The sequence below is a fragment of the Dermacentor variabilis genome, chromosome 2, assembly GCF_050947875.1.
Source record: "Dermacentor variabilis isolate Ectoservices chromosome 2, ASM5094787v1, whole genome shotgun sequence".
Classification (NCBI taxonomy): Eukaryota; Metazoa; Arthropoda; class Arachnida; order Ixodida; family Ixodidae; genus Dermacentor; species Dermacentor variabilis.
In genome coordinates this window covers 104,876,483-104,902,503 of record NC_134569.1, presented here as the reverse complement: position 1 = coordinate 104,902,503, position 26,021 = coordinate 104,876,483, and the positions used below count along the sequence as shown (strand labels likewise).

The window sequence follows — 26,021 nt, the reverse complement described above, 5'->3', positions numbered from 1 at the left end:
ACGTGACGCAGCGATCCAGAAGCGCCCCGCTTCCCGAGCTCCAACAGACGGCCGAAGAGAAGGCGGCCCGCTACTTCACCGCCTGCGACGACGTCGTCTCCGGTCACGAAGACCACCTCGACGACGTCAAGCGGTTGCTTCTGAACGGCGGCATCACGTGGCCGGACAACGGGACCAATTTCGACTTCCTGGACGCGATGTTCTACATGTCTCTGGTCGCACGAGTGCCGATCCTGCTGCGTCTGTCGCTTCGTGGAAACGCCACGTCCAAGACTATCCTAATTTCCCGCGCGATGCCGACGTTTCTGGTCGCGGCGAGGCTCAAGCGAGAAATGAGAACGGCGAGCGCCAAGAAGTTTTTCCGGACCCTGTACGTAGCCTTTTCGACCACGGGCCGCGCTGACGTGGACGGGCGCTTCGCGGTTCTCGCCGATCAGGAGAACCGCCTCGTCGCGTCATTAAACGCGGCTCAGGTGAACGCAAAAAGCGCCACCGCGACCACCTCGGATATTCATCACTGGGCCAAAGGCACGTCAAAACAGCGCTGGCGAGCGACGTTTTACAAGTACTGGAAAATAGCCAGCAATGTCTCCATGCCCGTAACGATCGAGAACAGAGACTACTTCTGGGCCGTCTTCTCGCACTACAGAAGGTTCGGAGATGCGCAAACGATGGACCTGTTCGGGTGGCTGTGCGTGCAAGCGCTTTTTCCTTTCACCAACCGGAAGATCGTGTCGAGTTACTACGCGTCTCCGGATGCGCAGATCAAGCACCGAAACCTCTGCTTCCATCAGACCGACAAGATTATGCACTACGCCTTTCAGTTGGGCATTGCCCGGGACATCTGTTCCGAATCGCTCGTCGACGACGTTACCTCGCTCGTCGCACGTATATCGCATTCCTTAGACGACACCATGGCCACCGGCTGGCTATTCTTCGGCGAATGCCTCGAATACGACAGCCCTGGAGACAGATTCACAAGTACGCTCGCAAAGTACGAAACAAATTACACCGCGCAGGCTTACGCATCATTTCCGGACATGACTGGCGACCCACTTGTCAACTGGATGGAAGCGGTGGACGCAGTGCCCGACACACTGCGCTACCTGCTGCCTGCCGGTGAACTCGCGCTCGCCGAAGACGTGCGAGCCAGCGAGCCTCCGATCGAGCCAGTGTACCTCGACGTACCCTGGTACGCGCTCGTCGCGCCGCACGCCGTCAAGCTGGCTGGCCTAGGATCTCGCGTCGCCGCGAAGGCCTTCCGAGAGTTACTGTCCCCGAACAAAGCGTGCCGCGGGCTCAGAGACAGCGCGGAGCGCCTGTGGAGCTGCTTAGTGGCCCGCGAGCAGCAGGACGCGGACCTCTCGGACGCCGCTAGGGACGACGTGCTAGTGTCCATACTTTCCTCCAGTGTCCTGTGGCCGGTCCTGCGGGACCTCGTGGCGGGCAACAGTAGCGTTCTCGCAAACGTACGGTCGCTCTCGGAGACGCAGCTCTTCTTCGTCGTGGGCTGCCTACTGCTGTGCGGGGAAGAGCACAGCGAGGCGAAGTGCAACCTGCCCCTAAAAGACAACGTTCGCTTCGCACACGCCTTTTCCTGCTCACGTGGCACGCCTATGCACCCCAGACGGACTTGTAGCGACGTCGGTTTTAGCGCTTTAGCCATTAAGCGCGTCTAAACGGAGTCATTGCGGTACATCAGCCAAGAACATGCAGCATGCGATCCCGTGGAATGAAGCGAAATGGAAAGATTAAATATTAATTAGGTTGTTAATGTTGACGGCTTCCCAGTAGTTCCTTTGTTGCATAGCGAAGGCGTCTTGAGTGATAATTTGAAGCATTCAACCGCCTTAACGTGCTCGGAAAGTCTGCAATAGCTCTGAGAATGAAAATGTTGATACACAAATCTCTCGCCTCGCTGTACCCTAGAGGTACGACCTCCAAACTGAATCTTTACACAGGGTCTTCTTTTTTCTATATTGCCCTGTTCAACGTGCTGCGGTGCGTTTCGCTGGCTGCACTTAAAATGCATGTGAACAAATCACTCTACGATTTACCTCCTCAGGTGCGAGCTAAATGGTTCTAACATCGTAGCATCGGCCAAGCATGTTCATGTTTATAAGTATAAATTTCGCAGCCTTGTGAGCAGAAAAAAATAAGGCTAAGAAAGGCCAACCACTCACCCTAAACTTGAACTCTTCTTTGAATAATTTGTTGCTGACTTCTGACAGCGCTTTTTGTAAGAATCCCACAGGCTTGAGAACAAAGACTACTTGTATTACGCCTGGGAAATACCCCTGAAACCACCAGAAAAGACAAAGTTATTACCACATGAAAGGAACTGCGCTCGTATCTCTATGAGGGTCAAATGTGTTTGCTTAGAGATAGTCTGTTTCTTTCACTTTCCTACTAACAAGGAAACGTTTTTGTTATTTCCTTGCTTCAGTATTCTTTTTTCTTAATAATAATAATATATGGGGTTTTACGTGCCAAAACCACTTTCTGATTATGAGGCACGCCGTAGTGGAGGACTCCAGAAATTTTGACCACCTGGGGTTCTTTAACGTGCACCTAAATCTAAGCACACGGGTGTTTTCGCATTTCGCCCCCATCTATTCTTTCTTTTTTCTTAATTAGGGTTCTGTTGCTAGCTAAGATTCTGAGACAAAGGAGTACTTTATATAGCCAAACTCCCCATTTTGTCCTAGTTACCCACAAAGGTCAGTGAAGGCGGACGTTCACTCAAACAGCATATTTTTACGTTGTTTCTTACTTGCGGAGGTCATTTAAGGTACGTCTGCCATCAGTGCATGCCTAACATATATAAGTGTCAATGCCACTTCTACAGCAAAAAACTAACAAGCGCCTGCAGGCATAAATTAGTTTTCGCATTAGCTATACATCGAAAATCTGATCCCTGATGGGATCGACAGTATAAATAAATAAATAAATAAATAAATAAATAAATAAATAAATAAATAAATAAATAAATAAATAAATAAATAAATGATCTGTTCAACAAAAATCAAAAGCACTTGGATGCTATGGCATAGAAAACTCAATGAGTTTAGTAATGAACCACGGAATAGATGTTCTCTAATACTTACTGAGATCTTGAGCAATACAGTCTTGACAGAGTTCCATTTGTCCTTCCTCCTATCCACAACCAGTACAAAACCTAACTCAGCGTCTTGTGGTCTGCAAGAAAGTACAAAAAAGGAACACCGTGAGGCTTACTTTTACGAGCTTTGTTCGATTTGCAAACGCCGCTATCACACCAGCAGCCGGACCGTTTCGAACACAATATCGCAAACAACACTTGCTTACATGTGTGGTTTGCCAGAGAGCAGGTGTGCGCATCAGTTCATGCACGAATTACAAAGAATGTAATAATCTCACGCTGCGTGGACACTCAGAGGATTGATCAAGACCATTTATTTTTTTCATTGTTCGACATAATTGACAAGTTAGACAAAAAGAGATTGGATAAACTTATAAACACTGGCACACGTTCACGCGAGCAGAAGCGAAATTACGCCATTGAGCAATAAGATGGGAACCAATAAAACTTGTATTTGAGTGGCCATAGAAGCTCAACATTCCATGCCACGTTGTTCCACAAGACTACTGTTGTCCAGGAAAGCTTTGTGGTGCTGTAACAGTATTTTCGAAATCTCAGGCTACTCGTACTCGCCGATTTAAAAGTTATGACCCCCCCCCCCCCCCCCCCGTGTGCGCGCATTCGCGCGTTCGCGGTAGTTGGCAGCTTCGATACTACATTTCGGGTGAAATTAAGCATTGTACGCACTGTAGGACAACTTAGCATCGGCTCAGCTTCCATGATCTGCTTCGGTGCAACTTCTTCGAAACGCAACTCTGTCGCAGTATTAATTAAAACCATGGCAACGGGCGAAGCAAAAAAAGGGGCAAGCAGCGACAGGCAGACAGCCCTTGGCAGCGGCTCATGTTCGCGCTTGCATAAACAGATACAAAGGAGGGAAGATAGAGAGAAGGGAGGGGGGGAGAAGGATCAAGATATCAGCGCCAGCCAGGGGACAGTAAAAAAACAAGTGAGCAGGCAAAGAATAAACGCAAAGCACCAGGGCGCCGGCAGCCGAAGAGGCAGCTCCCCCCTCCCCCCCCCGCCCCTGGTTCGAGCATAGCAGCTCGGAAACGAGCTCGGCGCATGTCGGCGTGGGCTGCGCGTCACTTTGCGCGCTTCGTCGCGCCGAGCACCGGCGCGTGATCTCGCTTACACGCTCTCTCGGAGCGCGGGGGGAAAGGAGGACGCGAGCACTGCGGCGCGGCGTACGAGACGTGGAAGAGAGGGGGTGAACAAGAGGAGTTAGTCCCCCTGGCTACATGGGTGCAGTGCTGCGCAAGCTACCGGGTTCGTTGCTTCAGCCAATCAGGAGCCGAGTCAACGAAACCGTCCCGGAGTGTCGATGTCTCGTCAATGGCCACTGTCTTGGCTATCAGTCAATCGCATAATCGCATAGTTTGCTACAGTCGTTGCGATTTGCCAGCGCGTGAACGCCGGTCAGCCTGAACGCCCCCATTACGATCGGTTGCCGTAATCTCTAGGTTCAGCAACGATGAACGCTGTTAGCAGGACGGAGAAAAGTGGGAAAGGGCAGTGGGAGAGAGAGGACGCGAAGTGCCCGTCCTCGCGAACGCATGCAAACGTGAGAGACGCAACAAGGCAGAGAGAGAGAGAGAGACGTTAAGGAAAGCGATGCACGGTGTAGTGAGGCTCCCAAATTGCCTCCCGAATCGGGCAGACAAGCAACTTACAAAGGAACACTTGTCAGATACTGCATCAGCCTCCTGTAGTCCTCATCGGAGAGGCTGCAAAAGGCACCGCTGTCCGGAAACGTCAGCACCGGGTATCCCTCGCATGTTCGGCCCCCTGCGCGAGGAGAAAAAGACACGGTGAGGCGGAGGACGAGTGACAACGACGTTTTTGCCGGCGACACTCGCCCACGGGGCAGGCGCTGAACGAACGCAGTTGGTTCTGACGGCGAGCGCCCAGCGCTCATGCCCGTCTCTGCAACGTCGCGACGGTTTTGCGTCGGGCGGCAGGAAACGCGTGACAGCGCATTCAACGAGCGAGCGAGCGAGCGATACTGGTGCCGCCCGCATACCAAAGCGACTTGCTATCACTTATTTAGCAGGATTTTTTTTTTCGCGGCTTGAGAAGAAAGTCATGCAGTAGAGGGCACTTTAGAAGAAAGGGTCATTCCTTGCAATTCATTTCAATCGCGAAGCGCGAGTTCAATAATCAGGTTTATGAACCAAAACCGGGAAAACGCTAACAATTCAATTCCAATTATTTCCCTTTACGAGCACCGTCAGTCGTTGAACCAGCGTTTCATGCACCTACGTTGTTAACAGGATGGACCGATCGTGACTGGGGGGTGATGAGAAAGTAATTGAATAGAGGGGAACGCAAGAGCGCTTAACCGAACGCACGCTGTTTTGGAAGACATTGACAAACTGGTACGCATCCGCATCACGGATTGCCAGAGGCTTCGTTTACTACATCTCTATACGGGACTACGCTCCTAAAGGGACGGGCGACGTGAGCACAAGCCATATCCTTCCAAGACCATCAAGGTACCTATGCGGCTTTTGTCAAAATATTTCCGCAGTACGCGCCTACAGTAATTAATGCTTCGACGCAGGATGTTCTCCTACAAGTGTATCTCTTTTAGTGGTGAAAAAGACGAACATTTTTCAAACTTCTGAACATGAAAGCGCCCACCAATGGAAACACCTTCTGGCCGCTGCCAAGATCTCTGGTGCGGCGCCTACGACGCGAATCTGGGCGGCGATCTAAGAAAAGCGAACGCTTTGAAACAGGTGGCGACGTCGTCCCTGAAGTTCCCACCCAAGCTCGACGTGACGTCACACATTCTCGACGTTACGCGGCCTCAACGCGGAAAGAACTTAATGGGCCCTGCAAGATAGCATAACTGCCTTTCGGTACCACTATTTTTGCGGATATCGAGCGTCATGAAGCCACACTATAAACATTAAGCAGCCAGGGATATCAACACAGAAGTGCGCCAAACAAAACATGCAACTTTGTACAAAGCTTGCGTGCTTGTTATTCAGGAGGCCAACGAAGAGTTCGTGGCAAACAACGTTAAAACCTCAAAGTTCACTAATTAAATGAACCGGTCACGCCGTATTTCAAGACGCGAGCGTTTCAAACGACGTCGGATATAAAGATGAACGATCTCGTTTTTTAATGCGATATTAAGAGGAGATCAACGCGTGTTACTGAAGATGACGTTAGTTGACTAACTAACTAAATTATGGGGTTTTACGTGCCAAAACCACGATCTGATTATGAGGTACGCCGTAGCGGGTTACTCCGGAAATTTGGACCACCTGGGATTGTTTAACGTGCACCTAAATCTAAGTACACAGGTGTTTTTTTTTTTCATTTCACCCTCCCGAAATGCGGCCGCCGTAGCCGGGATCGGCCAGTGACGTTAGATTCTTAATCATTTGCTCAGAGAACAAGCAAGAGGATTCACTTTACGGTGAAACTACATTGAATTTAACTTTCGCTGTTTCCTCCCTCGTTCCTTTTTTTTTCTTTATTTTGCCTAAGAAATGATATACGAAGGGCTAGAGTGAAAAGGAAGGAATCGCGAACTTTTCTTCTCTCCAAAATCTTCTGTGCAAACATCTGGCTGGCTCTAATATTTCTTCCCATGCAAGCCGTACCGTTAGCATCAAACATACTGTATATAATTCGAATATGACGTCAAACGACATTATGCACGAAAGTATCAACAACAAAGTTGGTACGTCGTCTTAACGAGGTCCCTTCCGGGCTTTCCTTGTTTTCTTTCCACATTTTTGCTTCTTCCGGGACTAACGAAATGACGAGCGCTAAGTCACCGTGCTTGCTACAGGCGCGGGTCGATTCTAGCTGCCAGAACCATCGGCGCAAGGCACATCCTTATTACGCGGCCTTCGTCAGGCCAGTCACGTAAAGCGTTTACGCTCGGATCCAGCTTGCGCGCTTCCTTTTCTTTTTTTTTCCTTTATTTATGAACGCGCTCCAGGGAGCCATGGGATCCGTAGTGCTAAAACCAATCTCGTTACCGGGGGCTCAAACCGTTTTGTGCAGATGAGCACTGAGCAAGAGTTATACAATTTTCACTAAACGGATGCACAGAGAGGAGAGGAGGTGGCGGAGGGGGAGCCGCAAATATGCGACCAAACTGCTTTCGCGCGACAAATGGTTTTATTCTAGGAGAAAGGGGAAATGTTAGGGCACGACGGACCGAAGCACATGCAGCCTCCTTGTGACAAGCACACGACGCGCAAAGTAAACTTTGCATACGGCAGTTTGCCACCCGTTTGCTGCTTGTCGCGTGGCCCTTCCATTCGGCGCCCCTTCTTTCAGCGCATTCGCAGTGCACAAGCAAACCGAAGCCTTCGGAAACACAACCCAGAACAGAACAAAACAAAAACTAACAAAAAAACACGAAACCTTTCAGCCCAAGTAAGAGTGTAACGTGAATGTTTAAGCGTTAGGCTGTGGTGCGGGCTAGATATTCCCGTTCCCAGGCGTTTTGCTTGAAACTACTGCGCTGCTTCTACGCTCCTGAAAGAGCCAGCGATATGAACACATGACATATCCATCAAAGTGATCATTATCGCTGAAGTACCTGTGTTGTTTTTGTAAAAAAAATATTACTGCATATAATTTTAACATGAAGTAATAAATGTGCCGATGCTCAATGGCTTTCTGCGAGTGTGGTATTTGGTGCTAGTATAATAAAGGAACATTTTTTACATTTATAAGGAATGAAACTTTTCCCCACTAGAAACCCCTTTTGGCCACTGCCAAGATCTCAGCAAAGACCTGACTCCATGCCTGGCCTGCTCAGCATGCGACTAGGCCGAGACAATTGAGCATCTACTTCGCTTCTGCCCCACTTGCCCCAAGAAGAACGCTTCTTCCTGCACGTCGGCTTGGCGCCTCGGCCTTCCCGCGGTCTCGGCATCGCAGCTGCTGTTCCCCGGTCGGCACCACAACTCCGCTTTCCGATACCCCCTTACGTCCCTAGAAGACACGGGGCTGTTGACTAACCTGTAGATATGCCGCCTGCCTACCGCTGACAACCATGGGCTCTGTGACAGCCTCGACCTTCTGTCTCTTCTTTCCTCTTTATGTCCCCCTGTCCTTCCGCAAGGTGCAAAGCAGTGCTCCCTAAAGGTTGCAAAACATAGCGCCTCTTCCTCTTCACAATCACGTCGCAATCAGGTACCAAGCTCTCTCCATTGCTTTCTTTCTCTCTCTGCTGCGGAACGCCAACGACGCGAAACAGAGCAACGAGTTGAGAAAAGCGAACGCTTTAAAACAAGTGGCGACGCCGTCCTGAAGTTCCAGCACCAGGTCTGCGTGGTCACACTTTTTTTTTTTCAGAATCTAATCGATTTCCTGTTGGCTGCTTATAGTTGAAGAGAAATTACACTGCACTTTGAAGCAACCGTAAATACGGTTTAGCACGTTTCGAGGACTTTGCGCCATAACAGTCCAAATACGAGAAAATACTCTGACGTCACACTGAGGCACCGGCGCCAAGGTTCGGAGGTGAAGTTACAAAAGTTTCAAAGTTTCAAATTTATGCCTTCGCTTTCTTTTTTTAAGTATAGGCAGCAACATTTAAAAAATTAAATTCGGGAGTTTTACGTGCCAAAAACACTTACGGACGGGCGTGGACGGACGTTGCGCTACGTCCGTCCACGTCCTGTCCCTCCTTAATATCGTGTTTGGAAAACTGAGCGCAATATAACCATGCCAAAAGCACGATACGATTATGAGGCGCAAGCCGTAGTGGGGGAACTGCGGATTCATTTTAACCATCTGGGGTTCTTTAAGGTGCACCTAAATGAAAAAATACACGAGCGCGTTAGCGTTTCACTCTCAGTGAAACGCGGCCGGGAACGAACCCACCTCCTCGAGCTCGGCATCCCAATGCCGCAGCCGCTAATCTACCGCGGCGAGTTGAGTGGCTACACTTTCCCCCAAATGAATCACAATACCGTTTTCAGAGAATATTTTACTGCTCGAAATTAATTTATTGTCACTCTTTAATGCCGTTATAGATATGAGGGATTCTATACAAAATGAAGGCGTGTTCTCATCAAAAAATTTCAGCAGATGCCGATGGCTGTAAAAAAGAGTTCACGAAGGTCGCAATCTGGGTTTGTTGGTAACGCATCTTGAATATATGTACGGTATTGCGATAAAAAGGCCTTTTTTCAGTGAGCTATGTCTCACCAATTTCCCTTTATTCGGAGTACATGTTGCAATCCTAGAAAGTGCAGAGCGTCAGTACTGTATACATGTCCACTTGTTACTAATCCTCAAGTTAACTAGTTTTTTCTAACGTTCTTCCACAAAAAAAAAAAAAAGAAAAGAAAGAGAACAGCGATATGAATTGGCGATCTCAATTTTGTGGAAAGACCTCCTTAGACAATGCGTGACAGAAACTAGAGGGTAGCCTGGGAACTCTTATTAAGCGGACATGCTTTCAGACGAATCGGTTGGAATATAGCCATTGCAGCATGTACACTTACGTAAGTAATGAAATAGTTATCTAAAAAAAATTCGTTGATTGCCATTGATATATTTCTCATGTCTGTCGGTACGAAGTCTCTCACATAAAAAAAATATTGATTACTATAATTATGTAGAGTTTTCACCGAGAAAAGTGGCAGGTAATAAGGCTATGATCAGCGCATATGAACTATCTGTAAACGGCGTGAGGGGGCTACAAAGATAAACCTACAGATTTTCTACGATCGGGTCAGGTCAGTTTTACTAGCGATCGGATGTGCAAGTGGCAGCGTTGTGCAAATGGCAGTGTTTAGTTGGCGTTACATGGGGACCCGCGCAAAAAGGCAGCGAAGGAATAATGGCATCACGGACAATGGCACGCACGCGGAAATTCTCACAGTAGCCGTTTCATTTGACGCCAGACAAGTGACGTAACAGAATAATTCCGAGCTGCCTGCGCGGTGGCGCAGCACATTCCAGAGCTCACCTGTCAGGATCACGTGCTTCCCTTTGAGGACGTCCGCCACATCCCGCACCGTCAGGACAGCCCCACCTTCCATCGTGTCATCTGCAACGGAAAGAGTCAAACAAAAGTACGTCAGCAAGCGAAAGTTTACGCAAGAACGACAACTACCTGTCTGTCAGGCGAGCGAACAGTTTCCGCGCGAAAAACTGGAAAGCAGTACACGTCCGCGTGCCTTAACGCCAGACGTACAGGTTGACAACCCCACGGGAATGCGACCCGCGCTGCTCATCTGCAGCAGGCAGTGGTGCGCGCTTGTCGAGAGGGGGGGGGGATGGGTTATGGTTAGCCTATTGGCGCATGCGACAAAGCATGCCTGTTACTGGCAGACCCGCATACCGACACCGACGTCGCGCGCACGTCTTGCGCTCAGTTTAACCGAGAACGAAAACAAGTTCACTTTGAGCGGTCCAGCAGAAAGTCGTCCGGTTTGCCGCCGCGACGTAGAACGGCGCCACCACGAAGGACGTGTCAATCAGAGACGCAACGGAGCCCGCGATTCCGAACAAAGGAGACGAACCTGCTCGCCGGGGAAGAAGAGCCGCAGCCTCTGAGAAGGACCTCGACACCAATACGGGGCACAGGGGTCACGCGCTCAAGGCAACGCGTGCAGCAGTCAACAACGTAGACGTCTGCACGCTACAGCGCCGCGGCACACATCAGGATCTTCAGCAAACCTCGTTGACTTCAACCATGGCTTCCTAGATCACGCCCGCGATCTCGGAGGCCATTCTCCTACCCAGAGAGTTTCCTAAAAAGTTAGGAGAGGGAGCAAGCACCGATACTGCGACCGTTAGGTCACCACGGGAATGATAGCTAGAGCATACCGTTTGTCTATTCGTGAACATTTGTTTATTCTTCGTGCTCGCGACTTCAAACGTTCTTGGGGCGCTGTTTATATAGGCTTTCATCTTCACCAATTTCGAAGAAATCATACTGCTCTAAACGCCTGACGGCGCTAGATTTCTGCGCACACGCAGAATGGCGAATTGCTTGCAACGCAATACTTCGTTGATATTGATCAACTTGCAAAGTAACAAGCCACGCGGACGAAATTTAGAGTAATCGACGTACTAGCTATCATGCTCTTTCTGTCTGAACCGCCACGCTCGCAGCTTCTCCAGAACTATATCCCCGGGTTTTCCTGTAGCAATTCTTGTGGGAAACAATTTGGTCGTATCAGTTAGGCACCCCTGTATGGCGTCATTTCAACTATGAGTGCTCTAGTAGATTCAATGGAATGAACTTGAGAGAAGGCACTTGCGCCATCAGACGGAAGTTTTTTTTATTATTTTTTTGTTCGTTTGCTGCATGAAGGAGCGTCTAATGTCACGCACCGCCTCCCAGGAAATAAAAGATTTGGAAGTCCGGATAGAAGTGCTAGAGAGAGATACCGATCGCTTTAACTTTGCAAGCGTCTGAGTTGACGCTAAATGTCGAAAACGTGCAGAACTATACATCTCACAGCGAGCGGTGCATGAATGTCGTCAGCCGGTGTATTTTTTTTTTTTTTTTTTGAGTGGTTATATATGAAGAACGGCCTCCCTGTATATGTGTCCTCCTTTTACGCGACAATCGAGACAGCTGGTGGCACGTTTCTTTTCTCGTTTGTATTTGTTCCGCACAAGCACCAAAATCCCCAGCTGGTGTGCACGCGAACCGTGCCACTTGATAAAATTCCTAAAGTGCGTATAGTAGTGCTTAACAAAAGAAACGCGAGTACCTGGGTGCTCTTCTACCGCCAATGTTCTGCCGCGCTGAAGCATATATCGACCTCTGGAGATAGCCAAAAGCACGTTACCCACTCACGAACACCCGCATTCATCACTGTATGCTGGTTGTGAGTGAACCGAAACGAGCTGATGCAGATTGAAACGTTTCCTTTGTTGAGCAATATATTTTTTTTCGATTATTTCCAGGAGGACAACCTTATTTAAATGGTCACTGAAGATGAAAATGATTTCATGCAGATTTGCCTCGCTCCTGCTTGAGTAGTCAACACGAGTCAGCGCCTTTCCTTAACTCGTCAAAGTGAACATATCTTGTAAACACCTCGAGGACATTCAATACCCAGTGAGTGCCCTTCATTCGACTTCGTGTCAAACTCTGCTGTTGTGCGCGGAAGCATCTCAAGCGCGGCGCGCCACTTCAAGCAAGCACAAGCGGCGTAAGGGAAAGAGACACGGAAAAGACCGCGCACATTTCCGTCGACGAAACGTTACACAATACACCCCCCCCCCCCTTTCATCTCGGCCTTCGCGGCCGCGCGAGGAGACGTACGGAACCCCGGGGGCCGCTGGCACGCTTCACTACACCAATATACGACGAGCATTACGCGTTTTGTACTTCGTACAATACTACCCAACCTCCTTCCTTCGCTTCACTCTCGAGCACGATGCCGAGGCAGACGTGGCCCCATCCCGACGTATGTACGCGCCGTGCCCGTAGCGCGAGCTCACACACACACACATACAGATAGCGCGCGGACACGGCCGCGCGCGGAGCACAAATGGAATTCCAGCTATACGAACTGTGCGCGAGCGATTCCGTCCATTCTCGGCGGCGGTGGTGGCGGCACGCATTCGACGGTTATGTTCCCTTCCCGCCACTCTGTCTCTCGCTCTCTTTCTTCGCCGCTCAGGCCGCAGAAGACGCCGCTCGCACGACCCATTGTGGCCGCGGCAGTGGTAGCGCCGGAAGGCCATGTAGAAATGGACGCACCGCCAACGTCGATGGACCGAGGAGGACCCGCGAGGTCGTTCCGACCGCCGAACCCGAACCGGCGGCGGAATGACCCAGTCGCATGCGAGCACGCAGCGCCAGATCGGTGCCCGCGTGCGTTGGACGGCGCGCGTATACGACGAGGTTGCACGCGTGAACGCGGCCAAAATCAATATGTGCCGCTGCACGGAAGGCTGCAGACCGCGTGTGCATGACACTACTGCATTACCCCCCCCCCCCCCTTTTGTAGCGCGCGTTACTGGGTGCGGCGCTCGACGGGTCCCGTATAGTAGTAGTCTAGCAGATCACCGCGCTGCGTACGAGGCGGTGAATTAAGCCCTGCTGCTGCGCGAGTTGCACGCGGTCTCGCTGTAGCGAAAAGGGTGTCAGAGGGTTTTCTCCGTCAGGCGGTATATATGCTTGACGGGAAGAAAAAAAGAATTCAAGGCTGTGACGAGTGTACAGTTGGGGCAGGACACACGCGTCGAAAGCCTGCAAGTGCAGGATGTCGGTTGAAACGAAGAAATGTTACGTTGTTACCGTGTTGCCGAGGGCAGATGTAAGCAGAACACAAAACAGAGAAAGAAATAGAAGCATCGTGCAAAAAGATTTTTTTTAGTGTGGTCGTGAGGGTAAAATCAAAGCAAAACGCACATGTTGAGTCTGAGCACAGTGAGAACTTCACGTACAAACTGTAGCGAGACTGTGCCGCCACTTTGTCAGGAACTGCTTCGCAACGAAGTCGCGCCCCTCGATATATGCTGAGCGTCATGGTACCACATGACAGCAGATAACGCCCACATGAAAACAAGTGGGTTGAGCTCTACGCAGACAAGATCCATCCATCCATCTGTGTGTCTGTCTATATCCCTCCATCCATTCACATCTACATCTATCTACATCTATCTATCTATCTACATCTATCTATCTATCTACATCTATCTATCTATCTACATCTATCTATCTATCTATCTATCTATCTATCTATCTATCTATCTATCTATCTATCTATCTATCTATCTATCTATCTATCTATCTATCTATCTATCTATCTATCTATCTATCTATCTATCTATCTATCTATCTATCTATCTATCTATCTATCTATCTATCTATCTATCTATCTATCTATCTATCTATCTATCTATCTATCTATCTATCTATCTATCTATCTATCTATCTATCTATCTATCTATCTATCTATCTATCTATCTATCTATCTATCTATCTATCTATCTATCTATCTATCTATCTATCTATTTTCCACTTCAGACAGTCTGGGCAGAAGTAAGAATTCTACAAAGCTTGACAAGGCTTCCTAGCCTTTTAATATAGTTCAGCAGCATAGCAGACCAAAGACGGAACCGGTCGAGAAGAAAAACGGCGATTGATGAAGGCTCACTGAACCTGCACCGGGATACAGGGACATCGGTGGTGTCTCCGAGAATGCTAACAAATTTTATCCTTTTTAGGCATGGACTGGGCAGCCCAGCTAATAGAACTGAGAAATGAACATAATGTCAAAGACACTAGAGAATGACGAAGATACCGCACTGCCAAACAAGCAAGCACAGATCATCTTCGAATTTCGCAAACCACGTCACCACTGACGTTGACTGGGAAGACAAAGCATCGCGGCGCTCTCCGCAAGAGCCTAAATCTCTAATGCGGTATGCAAACTCCAACTGCTCTTTCGCAAAAGTATTGTCTTAAGCTTAAACTGAGAAAACAAAATGGGAGGGCAGACAAGAAAAAAAAAAAAGGCAATGGCGCAAGTTGCACCAAACTCTATTTCGCTCCATCTTAAGACCTAATATGTGAAATGAGCCATTCAACGATTTATCTACTTAATTTATCTTTGATAGTGCGTTCGCCGGCCACGACCTATCTTTGTTCATAACGCCTGTAATTTCAACAATACATCAAGCAAAAAAGAAAGAGGCACGTAGATACCGGTCCCAGTTCTGAACTCAATACTAATCGGAACAGCCGAGACACTCAGCTTACATTATTATATAAACCATTGAAGGACTCTGGAGATTCGTATAACTAGTGGATGATACCACACATTCCGCCCCGCGCGCTAATAAACAACTCTTCCCTAACCACCTCGTCGTTCAGTTTTTCGAAAGTTCCGCAACGCGCACAGCTTTATTCATTGCTGGTTTACGCCCACATTTGATAGAGGGAGACAGTGAGATAGGAGTGGCGCTCGGCCGTCAGACGACAAGTCCGAGCGGGCAACGACGACTCAATGGGAATGAATCTCTTCCGATGTTCCCGCGGCCAAAGAGGTCCCCGGTACCTTCTAAACGCCTCGCCCCCCCCCCTCTCCCCCACCCCCGCCTCCAGTGAAAATTACACGATGCGGCCAAAACGGGGCCGACAGCGAGGCAGGAGAGGTATGGTTCTGGAAAACATCGCTAGCGGCCGGCCGCGATTCATTGCACCACCTCTACTGCGTTGCGGCGGTGAGCGATCGAGGAAAGGGAAGGAAAAGCCCGCGTGGCCGGCATGCGCAACCGCCGCCTCGAACAATCATTTTTTTCGAGCGGGTGTCTCGGCCTCCTCCGCACGCGGGGCACGCTCGGAATGACCCTGACCATTACGGATCGGTTCGCGGCCAGTGCCGGTAGCGCATCGGACTCTTCGCAGCCACCACTGTCAGAGAGCGCTGTGCAGACCTTTCCCTTCAGTTCAGATGCTCCGCACTCTTTAGCTCGATGTTCCGGACGACTGTCCTCTCTCTCTCTCTGCAGGTTAATTCAGATTCAAAAGCGAACCTTTCTTTGCTTACTAACAACCAGCAACGCAGGCTATGTTGCTAGTACCGCTGGCGTAGGTTGAGCCGGCTCAGCATGCAGAAAAGTTCGTCGGATATAACAAAGGCTCGGTTATATAGTGAAGGCATACAGTGAAACTTTTTTTATGAAGTCAGATTCGGAGAAGCTTCGGTGACCTTAATGTATCAGTGGCTTGCGTTGGCATACACTTGCGAAGGTTTTTTCTTTTTTTTTAATGGCGATAGCAATTACAAAGACGCTGGAAGCAGGTTTGCGCCGTCGGCTTTGTCGTGTTGTCATGGCATCGACGCAAACGCGCGGCCCACGCGTCCTGCGCTCAATCGGCTCTGCCGGAACCAGGGCAGCTTTGTGGCTTCCGCTGCTGGCATATGCGCTGTGCGCTGGCACACTATAGCATCCCTGCTGAGCCGATGCGTGCATACCACACCGTGATGCGTACACTGGTGTGTTTGGAGTAAACGACAAGGCAACTCTATCTCGTCCTTTGTTTGAGCGTGGACAAAGCCGGCGCTTTTCCTTCGGACTCGTATCGTGCACCATCGAGATGCGAAGAGGACGGTCTTGTGCTTTGTCGGCCCTTATACGAAACTGCGAGAGGTACATTGTCATAAATGATGTATTAGCCTGCACTGCGACCTGCGTTCTGAAACCCATAGCGTAAACGGAGACGTGGAAGTACCAACTCGCTCCAGTGGCGGTTAGTGCGCCGCGCAAACCGTGAAAGCCGCGGTAACTCGTTCATGCGTAACTGCGTGTTTCTATTGGTCCAAACAGCAATATGTTAGTGAGATCATGCAGACTCGCGTGCTGTGCATATATTGCTCAGTTCTTTGTGTATGTTGTCGTCGTGGTGGTATCGTGCTGTCATCGTGACTCAGAATGATAGCTTCGTCTTTTGTTTGAACAAACGTTTTCCAAACATGAACGCCACTCGACCCTGCTGCCGCACTCTTACTATTTCTGGAACGGCTCTATACGTACTCTGTTGTTCCTAGAGGAAGGGGAGTTGTTTCAGCAGTAAACCCGAGGTCACGATTACTGTGCCTGGGTTTTCCCGTATGCAAGTAAATTTTTTTTGTAGACACAGACGATTAATGACTGCCGCAGTCACATCATTTGCATCCCACCTCCACGTGCTTGTATACATTCAGCGCCATGTATAGATATGTGATAATTCGTATATGTCTTCATTGGTGACAGGAATGCTAAGATTGTTTTAACTCTGAAACGTCTGTGAACACGTGTCCCATATATGGTGCTTACTACAGCGTCCGGTCGAAAAGCTTCTCGCTGCAGCAAACGACAATGTTTGTTCAGTATGTTAGTTAAATTTGTTTACGCTGCGTATATAGAACTATTTGCAAGGATGCCTCGTGCTTTGTCAATCCTTTTTGGAATCTGTCAGAGGCACTGGTGATAAATGATGGACTAGCCTGCACTGTGATCGGTGCTCTGAAGCATAGCGTGCACATCAATTGATAGGGAGGGTATACTGACTCCACTGGCGATAGGCGGATGCAGCCGAGTGCGAGAAACAAGATGATCAAGGACTAAACCCGGTTGCAATCCCAGAATGCGTTTAGCATGCCTTTGGGAGGTGGTTATTCGCGGCACTATGTCTCAGGCGTGGCACCCCCCTTACCACCAGTGCGCGGCAGCTAACCGGTACATTGAGCGCCAGTTCAAGGACTAGCTCCGAACCCCGTGGAACGTCTGCGATCGAGCCTCTGGTCGCAGAGGCGCAATCTCCCGAAACGACAGCATCTCCAAACGCTAGTCGTAACGAGCGAAGAATGCGAGCAAGCTCACGTAACATTGCCACACAGGAAGCGGTGCCGGAACCAGAAACACAAACCGAACCGCCACGCGGTGGTACAGTACCACCGTGCGGTTTTTACCGGTGTGTTAAACTGCACTATGTTGCGTACTCCAGAGTAGCGTATCATAGTGCTGCTGAGAAGTAGCGGCGCCTGCCTATCGAAGCTCGACGGACGTTACTTATTGGGTAGCGTGGTCTTGTCCGCGGGCTGCAGGCATCCGGTAGACCATGGCTACCAAGCAAGTTCGAGACGATTTCTAGTGCGAAACTTGCACGGTTTGTTCAAAGGTAGATGAAATAAAATGAGAAGAGCATGAAGTGATCAAAAGTACATTTCGGAGCCCATTAAATAGGCTCTGTACAATCGTGGGCGGGATCTTGCTTCCGTCGACGTCGTGTGACCGGCACAGAAAGAGGGCTCCTCCTCCTCTGGTTATACCGAGCCTGCTGAAAGGAAGAAGTCGTCCTGCCTCCTGAAATTGTAGACGCCTGTCCGCCTCTTCTGCACGTTGCGGGTTCGTGGAAGTTCTCCTCTAGGTACAATTCGAGAAAAGGGTCTCTCTAAACTCGCACACCCACACACACACATACACACACAAAAGAGGCCTCTACACTGCAGGGCTTCCGGCAGACAGGCAGATACTAGAAATGGTCATGGCGAATCAGAAAGTCACGCTTCATTTCGACGAGGCCTGGTGGAAGAAGGTCGGGTTAGAGAAAGCTCTTTCTGAACGTGGAGCGGGACACCAACAATAGCAGGCGAAGCCCCACCTCATTTCGACGAGGCAGGGTGAGATGGTCGGTTGAAATTCCTTTCAACACGTGGTGCCAGACGCCAACCCTAACAACTATCAGCCCAGGAAAACGGTTAACACGAGATATCGCGGTTAGCTTCCCGAAGAAAGCTAAACCCTTTCAAGACTTCGTTCAGCACTAGTAGCTAGAGGCTGCGAAGAACATGTAAAGGCTTAACTGGCGCGTGTTGACATATAACCGACTTCGAGCACACAACTTTCACGCCACTGTCGCAGATCAGAGGGAACCAATGTCTCCATATCGATAATAACACCTGGAATATAGCTATTAGAGGAGGACACGCATCATCCAACACCCTGCGCGTGTTTATTTCAGGCATTAATATACAGCACGACGACAAAAACGGCAAACAGTGCAGCGAAAATATGACGCATTAAGAGTCTATTTCTCCATCATGATTAGGCTGAAGAGCCGAGCGACGCACATTTTTCTAATGCTGTCAAGAAACGTCAGAACGGAGAGTGATATGAGCACTAAATCAGCTGGGACTTGAATTTTTAGAAACAACTTATTTGGTGGAATATGGTGGATTATTACTGAAAAGTGGACAAACGTTTGGTAGAATTTCGCACTGAATCATCAGCGCCGGTACGTCACTGTGACGTCAATGATTTCGACGCTATATCGAGCACTTGGAGCGTCCTGGCATAGCAATTAAGTGTTCTGGAAAAATTTTAAGAGTTTTGTTATTTAATTCCTTCAGAACGCTTTGTAAATAGTGTAGTAATAAAAAAAAAACGTCACCCGAGCAAGCATAGCCAAAATCAAGGCATCACGGATCAAAGTAGTTTATGGGTTGCGAATTCTCCTCTGGCAATAAGGGTGACCGCTTTGCTATTGCAGAAGCCAACGTTGAACCTAACGTATTTGGTAACACCGAACAAATTGCACACACCAAAATCAATTCTGGGTAAAGTAGATTGTTGGAAGTCACATGGTGTAGTCTAAATATATAGAGAAGCATTCACGGACACCCAACTTGTCCATACTGCACAAATCAATTAACCGTACTGTTAACCACCCTCTAACGGAGCTCGCGACTGACAAAGCTAAGAGCATAAACCCTTTCCCAGAACATAAACATCTATCAACAGCACCATTCTGGTTTCTTTTGAACCAATCACGATACGTTCCGCTTTAAACGAGTTAACTTCTCCCACAACACTGACCTTTTTATACGCGTATCCTGCCATAACGAACCCCAGGCTTATCGTCAGAGGTGAGCATGACTATAATTTCTTCTTTATAGAAGCCTTAGTTCTTGAGGCAAGAAGTGAATACTGAAGTAGTCACAGCCAAATACAAGCGCTTAACCATAGCTAATCACGAAAGGTGAATCAACTGCATCAAAAACGGTCATACATTTGAATATAATCGCTCTGTCGAATCCTGTCACAACTTTAAGAAGTAACGTGTTTTCCCATATGCACTTATAGTATTTTTTCTCTTTCAGTGTATTTCACCACGCAATTTCTTTTTCAGATTTACATTTTGATATCTTACATCGCGAACTTATATCATCTAGTAAAAATGGGAGTATTGCGCTAAAAATACACGGACAACACAAGTAGAAGTGGACAGGACGCCTGTCCACTTCTAATTGGGGGATGTTCATATAGTAAAAAAGAACAAAGGGGGGGGGGATGGTGTTATTGCGCTAAAAACACACGGGCAACAGAAGTAGAAGTGGACAGGATCCCTGTCCGCTGTACTTCTGTTGCCCGTGTTTTTTTAGCGCAATAACACCCTCCCCCCTTTGTCTTTATTATATGAACATCCACCAACTAGCCCAACCTGGCGCTCTACTACTTTAATATCGTGCAGGCCATACACATAGCCATGGCGCGCTTTTGACAACGATAACCTTGCGTTATTAAAAGTTGTCAATCTTCAGCGTTCCTTCAATGAAAAATAAAAAAATAAAGAAATACACGAGAGAAAAAAAATTTCAGACCACATAGCCAAATTTAGCCCTAACTCCACAGTAACCTGCTCATATACTTCCCTTGTTTAAAAAAGGCACCTATTCCAACGCATGACGGGGCCGTAGCCACTTTCCCTAGAGCGTTGCGCGAATAACTTGGAAGAGATACGCACGGCTAATTCACTGCCGTCAGCATTTTTCTTTTGCCATTATACCGCCGCTATGTGGGCGTCTCTGTCTGTTCTCTTTCAGCCACTGAGGCTCGAAATATAGAACGGCCTCACCCGCGGTCTTCCTTCTCGTGGCGCGTGCACGGTGTCGGCCAGCGCTTTCGAGTCCCGCCTCCTCGCCTTTTGCCTATACTAACGCTGTCGCCCAGGCGTTTCCTGAATTCCAGCGGGCAAATGGTGGGGAGGGGGGGTCCTCTCAGGAGCAGCAGCAGAAGAAAAACAAGCTGCAAAAGGCTGCTTGCCTTTTTTTTTTTTTTTTTGCAGTGGCCGACTGCCGCGGGCCGGATTTCCAGAAATAAACGAGTTCGCATGCAAAACCAGCGTGCAGGCGTTGCCGCGTGCACGCGCCAACGCAGCTAATTAGCACCGGGCCAACCGGTTTATAATGAGAACGCGGGCTTGCACATTTGTTCGAGCCTGTGGCCGTAACCACCGCTTTAGCTTCTTGCTTTGGAGTCAGCGAGAAAGTGTAGTACACTATGATCAAAATGGGTCGACATAGTAAGAAGTTGTTGCGCCCGCACGGGTGTTCTTTTTTGTTTTCCCTGCGGTTAACATCTTTCCCTTAAGGGGTATGGATAGGGACAAATTAAGTTTTCCTCGTTGTCGACTTTTGATGGCGAGTAGACGTGATGAGAGCTTCGTGACGACAGGGAAACTGCGTGAAATAAACGCTTAGTAGCTATTGCAGTCAAACTTTCCTGTCAGATATTTGGATGCGCATACAGGTGGTCAGAATTAATACATAGTTTTACAACTACCGTTGCTCTGATCCTTGGTGTAGCTTGAGCTGTTCGTATGCCGGATACAGTGATTTCTTTTTTTTTTTCTGTATAGAGATAGGGTGTTTGCCATGAGAGAAGTGAGCAACCATAAAGGTATAAAATTTCTTTAGCGTGATATATTGGCTGGTAGCGATTCCGGACGAAGCTTTCAAACGAGGCATAGCGGGAAAACCGCAACACGTCACAGATGACAGCCTCAGAGCGGACGCTCGGCATCTCTGTTCAGTCCAGAGTCCTTATACATATGGCTGCTTTGACATCGCACTCAGAAGTTATACGTCATGAACGCGCCTTCCGTTCGGACTGTCTCAACACGAGCAAGGCCGTCGACACACCCGGAGCGCCTTCGACAATCCAGAAGTACGTCTCGAAATTGGGGAAATTGCGAAGAAGACCGGCCATTCAACGGTGGCCATACAACAGACCACACGGTTGTTAAACGAAGCATATGGGTAGCCATGCAAACAGACTGATCAGTCTCCTTCGCAGGCCCTACATGTGCCGTAGTCGTAGGGACCCCACTTGTCATACTCAAGTTCAGGGTGTCCCCTTGTATGACGACGTATACTGCAACGAAACTGTTTATCCCAAATCGTGGTGTTGAATTGGCTGTGTGCCTCCGCAGGTACGCCATGAACCCGAGCAGGCCTTTCGTTACACATAGGTGTTGTGACAACCGACAGACTGGCCGAGACGTCGCGCGCTCAGCCAACTTTCTTATATGTGCGTCACTAATTCACGTGCGCCATGCATTGACCTCCGTTGGACACTAATAGGAGAGCTATACAGTATTAAACGCTTCTGGGACAACAGAAGCTAACGTCATGTCCTCTGCATGACAGGCTGCCATGTAGTGCGAATATGCAATCTTCATAGGTGAATAGAAAAGATATGGGCATAACCGGAGGAAAGACTCCCTAAAGAGCTTTAAAGTGACAGCAAAATAAAATTGAAACAAAGCAACTTGAGAACCGCAAAACGACATAAGTGGACAAAACCGCCGCCGCGACGACGACAGAGCAATCATACATGTCCTCTCAAATCATTTAAACACGAGACCAAGGTATACCTTGACAATGGAGGTCAAATGCTGCCAAATTACGCGACCCTGCGCCCTCCAGGATGGAAAAAATAATGTAAGGAAACAAATTGTTCTCCAAATCTATAATTATGTGACGAAGGCGAAGGAGTGCAGTGAGGAAGACCAGTGCACTTGACCTGCAGGCTATCGGAACAAAACAAAACGATTTTGCTGCAATTTGGGGTCATTTGGGTCATTCCCCTTTACAGCATTGCTGGAAAGCTTGCCGATTGACTGCAAGGCGGAGCCAACGCAGTAGATAGTTGTTGCAGTTGTTATACTTGCATCAAAACATGGTTGTTGCAGTTGCTGCGGCCTCAACACATGGCTCGAGCTAAGATGATTACAATGAATCTCTACCAAGCGTATGTTAGGAAGAATAAGCGTATAAAAGGACGAACACAGGGGGGGGGGGGGGGAGAGGAGGAGAGGTAGACGGAACGAACGCAAACTATCAACTGGTTTTATTCGTTTCGAAGTTGCACACGTAGGTAGTGTTCACACTTGACAAGAAATGAAGGGGGGAGGGGGAAATGCAAATCAAGTCTGGCTCATGTCAACAAAAGCTGCATAGAAAATTGTTTTCCGGCTAATGCAAGGTAACAGAAGTGCCACCTACGCAGTCATCGCGCCTTTTCCTTGATGCAAAAAGCTTCGAAGAGCTCACGGGCCATGTCGTTCTTGCTCCTGCCTAGAAAATTAATGTTGCTGAACAGTGGCTTACATGCTTTACATGCTATGCAATGAGCGGGCAAGTGTGCTCTTTCTCTTTTCCGAATGAACGCGTGCTCCCCCCGCGCGTTCATTCACGCAGCGCCCTGTTTGGTGCACATTTACTCGTTCACATTTGAGCTAGATTTGATACACCACGCCCGGGGCACATTTCACGAAAGTTTCGGCATGCTTTATTCCGCAACCTCTTCGTCGGGGCAAATCTCCGCTGATCATCCGGCATAACAGAGAGAGCTTATTTGGAGCAGAAGAAAGTTACAGGAACGCCATGCCTTCTTGCCACTTTTTTTTTTTTGTACGTTGTGAGCGACTTTGTGCACCAACAGCAATACCTGTATCACACGGGCACATTTGGAAGGCCTTCCAGTCGACGGCCTTCGAAACGCCACAACTCTATCGACTCAAAGGAGTAGTCACGCTGCTACACGGCACTTTTAAAAGGCCGCTGAGTGGTTCAGGTGTTTCTCGCAAAATTGTGTGGCGCTGCGGATCTTTATTTTCGTTTTCATGTAACGATAAGTAAGCAACACTAAAACTACTTAAAAGCACTATAATTTCTTTCATGTTTGTTTATACATTTAAAAAAATTGTTTATACATTGCCATACATATATGTTTAGTTTTTAAGTTTTTGAGTAGCGAAACTGCGGCAACGTTTGCGTCGCTGCACGTCGCTGTTGTGGGGACTACATGCTGTTCGCACATATTAAGTGGCAAAAATTCTTTATTGAATAATTAATAACACTCATATATAGTATTTTAGAGCATTTTGGTTTGATTTGTTCTTTCTAACCGTGAGTACGAGCACGCTGTGAACGAGAGGGCATGTTCGCGCTGTTTCCGTTTCCGTTGCTCAAAGGCCATCGAGATTTCGATAGAGCTGTAAGGTGCTCCGTTGACTCGATAGTCTGTTGACTCGGCGGCCTTGGAAACCACCCGTGTAGCAGCTCAAACTTGACCTTTGAGTCAACCGACTATCGGTTGGAAGGCCTTCCAAACCCCCGTGTGCCACGGGTATAACTCGCCCAGCAAGAAGTTCTCTTTAACTACCATGGTTGAATGAATGAATGAGGTTTTATTATTGATAGACAAGATATAGTACAAGGCAGTATTATACAGGAGGAGGTCCCGAGGTCAAAGACTGTAATGGGACCTCCTAACCCTCTCCGTACCCACTAAGGCACAGAATCGGGGGCAGTAGGTAGCGAAAGAAAATGCTTATTTAAATATGAGAAACGCAAGGTAAAGGAAAAAAGCAAAGAAAATTTTGGAATAACTAAACTAGTATGCCAGCGAGCAGCCAGACTACGGGAAGGATGAATATTAAAGAAGGTTACAATCAAGGAGAGGATACATACAACGTTAATAAAGAATTTGGAGTAGCCCATTTCTCTGAAATGGGTTACTCCAAATAAAGAACGAAGAATTAGCAGGGTAATCGTCTTGTTTGAGTTTAAAAAAAAATCAAACACTGTGCAACACACGTCTATGTGGCTATAGCGTGTGGTCGAGGTCCCAAATGATAATATTACCGGTGTGCTTAATCTTAATCCAATTTTGCAGAGTGAAACTTAAAGTAATATTTTTCTTTGGTTTAAATATCTTCGGCACGAAAAAAGAGTAGTCGTCAATTGATAGTCAAAAGCGGCGCCACATCTTCAGCTTCGGCTTCGCTTGCTACCCAGTGTGCCACTTAGCTGAGGAGATCACAACACATAGTACATTGGAAGAACAGGAATAACCCAAACGACAAATAGAAACAGGCTCATGATGTAGAAAAACATTAACGAAGCCCCCTGTCTGCGCTTAACTAAAATGCGTGGTACATTATGTTAATAAGTTTAAGAACACGGAACGTAACAATAACACAACATGGCTGGTTACATTATTTATTTATTTATTTATTTATTTATTTATTTATTTATTTATTTATTTATTTAACATGCAGCATCGCTTCTTCAGACCAAGCCCACCGATTTCACCAGACATTGCAAGAAATGTTTTGCTGTTTCCACCACAAGCGCATTTTAAATTTTAGAAGCAATTTATAATTTGCATATGTTGTTTTGTTCTGAGAAAGCTACAAAGCTTGATTTGGGAAATCGTTACAAAGAAGAGGGCAGTTAAAATGGCCACTGCGACTAGGTTCTGATGCGACACTGATAACAAACCTACCTCGCTTCATCCTAACAGCGTTTTATGCGCGCAAACCTGGTGTTACTATAAGAAGGGCCCCAAATGACACACACAGAAAAAAAAAAAGGACACAACACTAACGCCTCATAGCTATGGCTCACCAATTATAGTTGAACAATAAGTGCTAATACGCCTTCCTTGTTCAGAAGGGCCATCGTTCTCCGTTCCTCATGTATACCTTAGCAGACGACTCGGTTTCCAACGTGGTTTCATCGATACGCTGGTTCGCGCTATGTACAGTCGGCGACACCCTTGTGTAGAGCGCGGGAACGCTGTCTCTGGGGCGCTCCGGAGGCAGCCAGCCACGTCTAGCTGCTGGGGCCGACGTCTAAAGGTAGCTGCTGGGCACGTTTTGCCCCAGCAACTACCGTTAGACGTCGCTGGCTGGCTCCTGAGAGCCCCGGAGGCAGCCGTTCCCGCGCAATAGTGACGCCACCTGTATATTGCGTTCTGTCTCAAGGAGCTCGTGTTGTTTGTTCCGAGCAATACGTGTCGACTGGCGCCTTCTTTTAAAAGCTGTGCTGCTACAGCCAGCCGAGCAAGAGACATTCAAAAGTTGTTAAGCCTGCCAGCTCCATCGCCTGCATCCCACAAAGGTGAAGGCGCCGTCACCGACGACGCCGATTAGGTCGCAGTCATCGACCGGCCGCGCGCAGCGCCGCAAAGCCAGAGCTCCGGCAATCGTCGCCATCGCTCGCGTCGCCGCATAAGCGCGCATAGAAAAACGCTTACAGACAGACCGGCAGCGCGGGAGGAAAGAGACGATTAGCATCGACCTGCCGCCCCCGACAGTGCCAGGCGC

The 26,021-nt window shown here is 48.3% G+C and overlaps 1 protein-coding gene across 2 annotated transcripts in view; it reads right to left on the bottom strand.

Moving 5' to 3' along the window:
- LOC142572452 (guanine nucleotide exchange factor DBS-like) overlaps positions 1-26,021 on the bottom strand; it is a 131,526-nt gene that overhangs the window by 62,556 nt on the left and 42,949 nt on the right. For both annotated transcript variants that reach the window (XM_075681579.1, XM_075681578.1), the window contains exons 2-5: positions 10,077-10,157; positions 4,795-4,909; positions 3,108-3,198; positions 2,184-2,297 (exon numbers count right to left, since the gene is read on the bottom strand). In XM_075681579.1, coding sequence (XP_075537694.1) covers positions 2,184-2,297; positions 3,108-3,198; positions 4,795-4,909; positions 10,077-10,157 — 401 coding nt within the window. The remainder of the gene's footprint in view (positions 1-2,183; positions 2,298-3,107; positions 3,199-4,794; positions 4,910-10,076; positions 10,158-26,021) is intronic.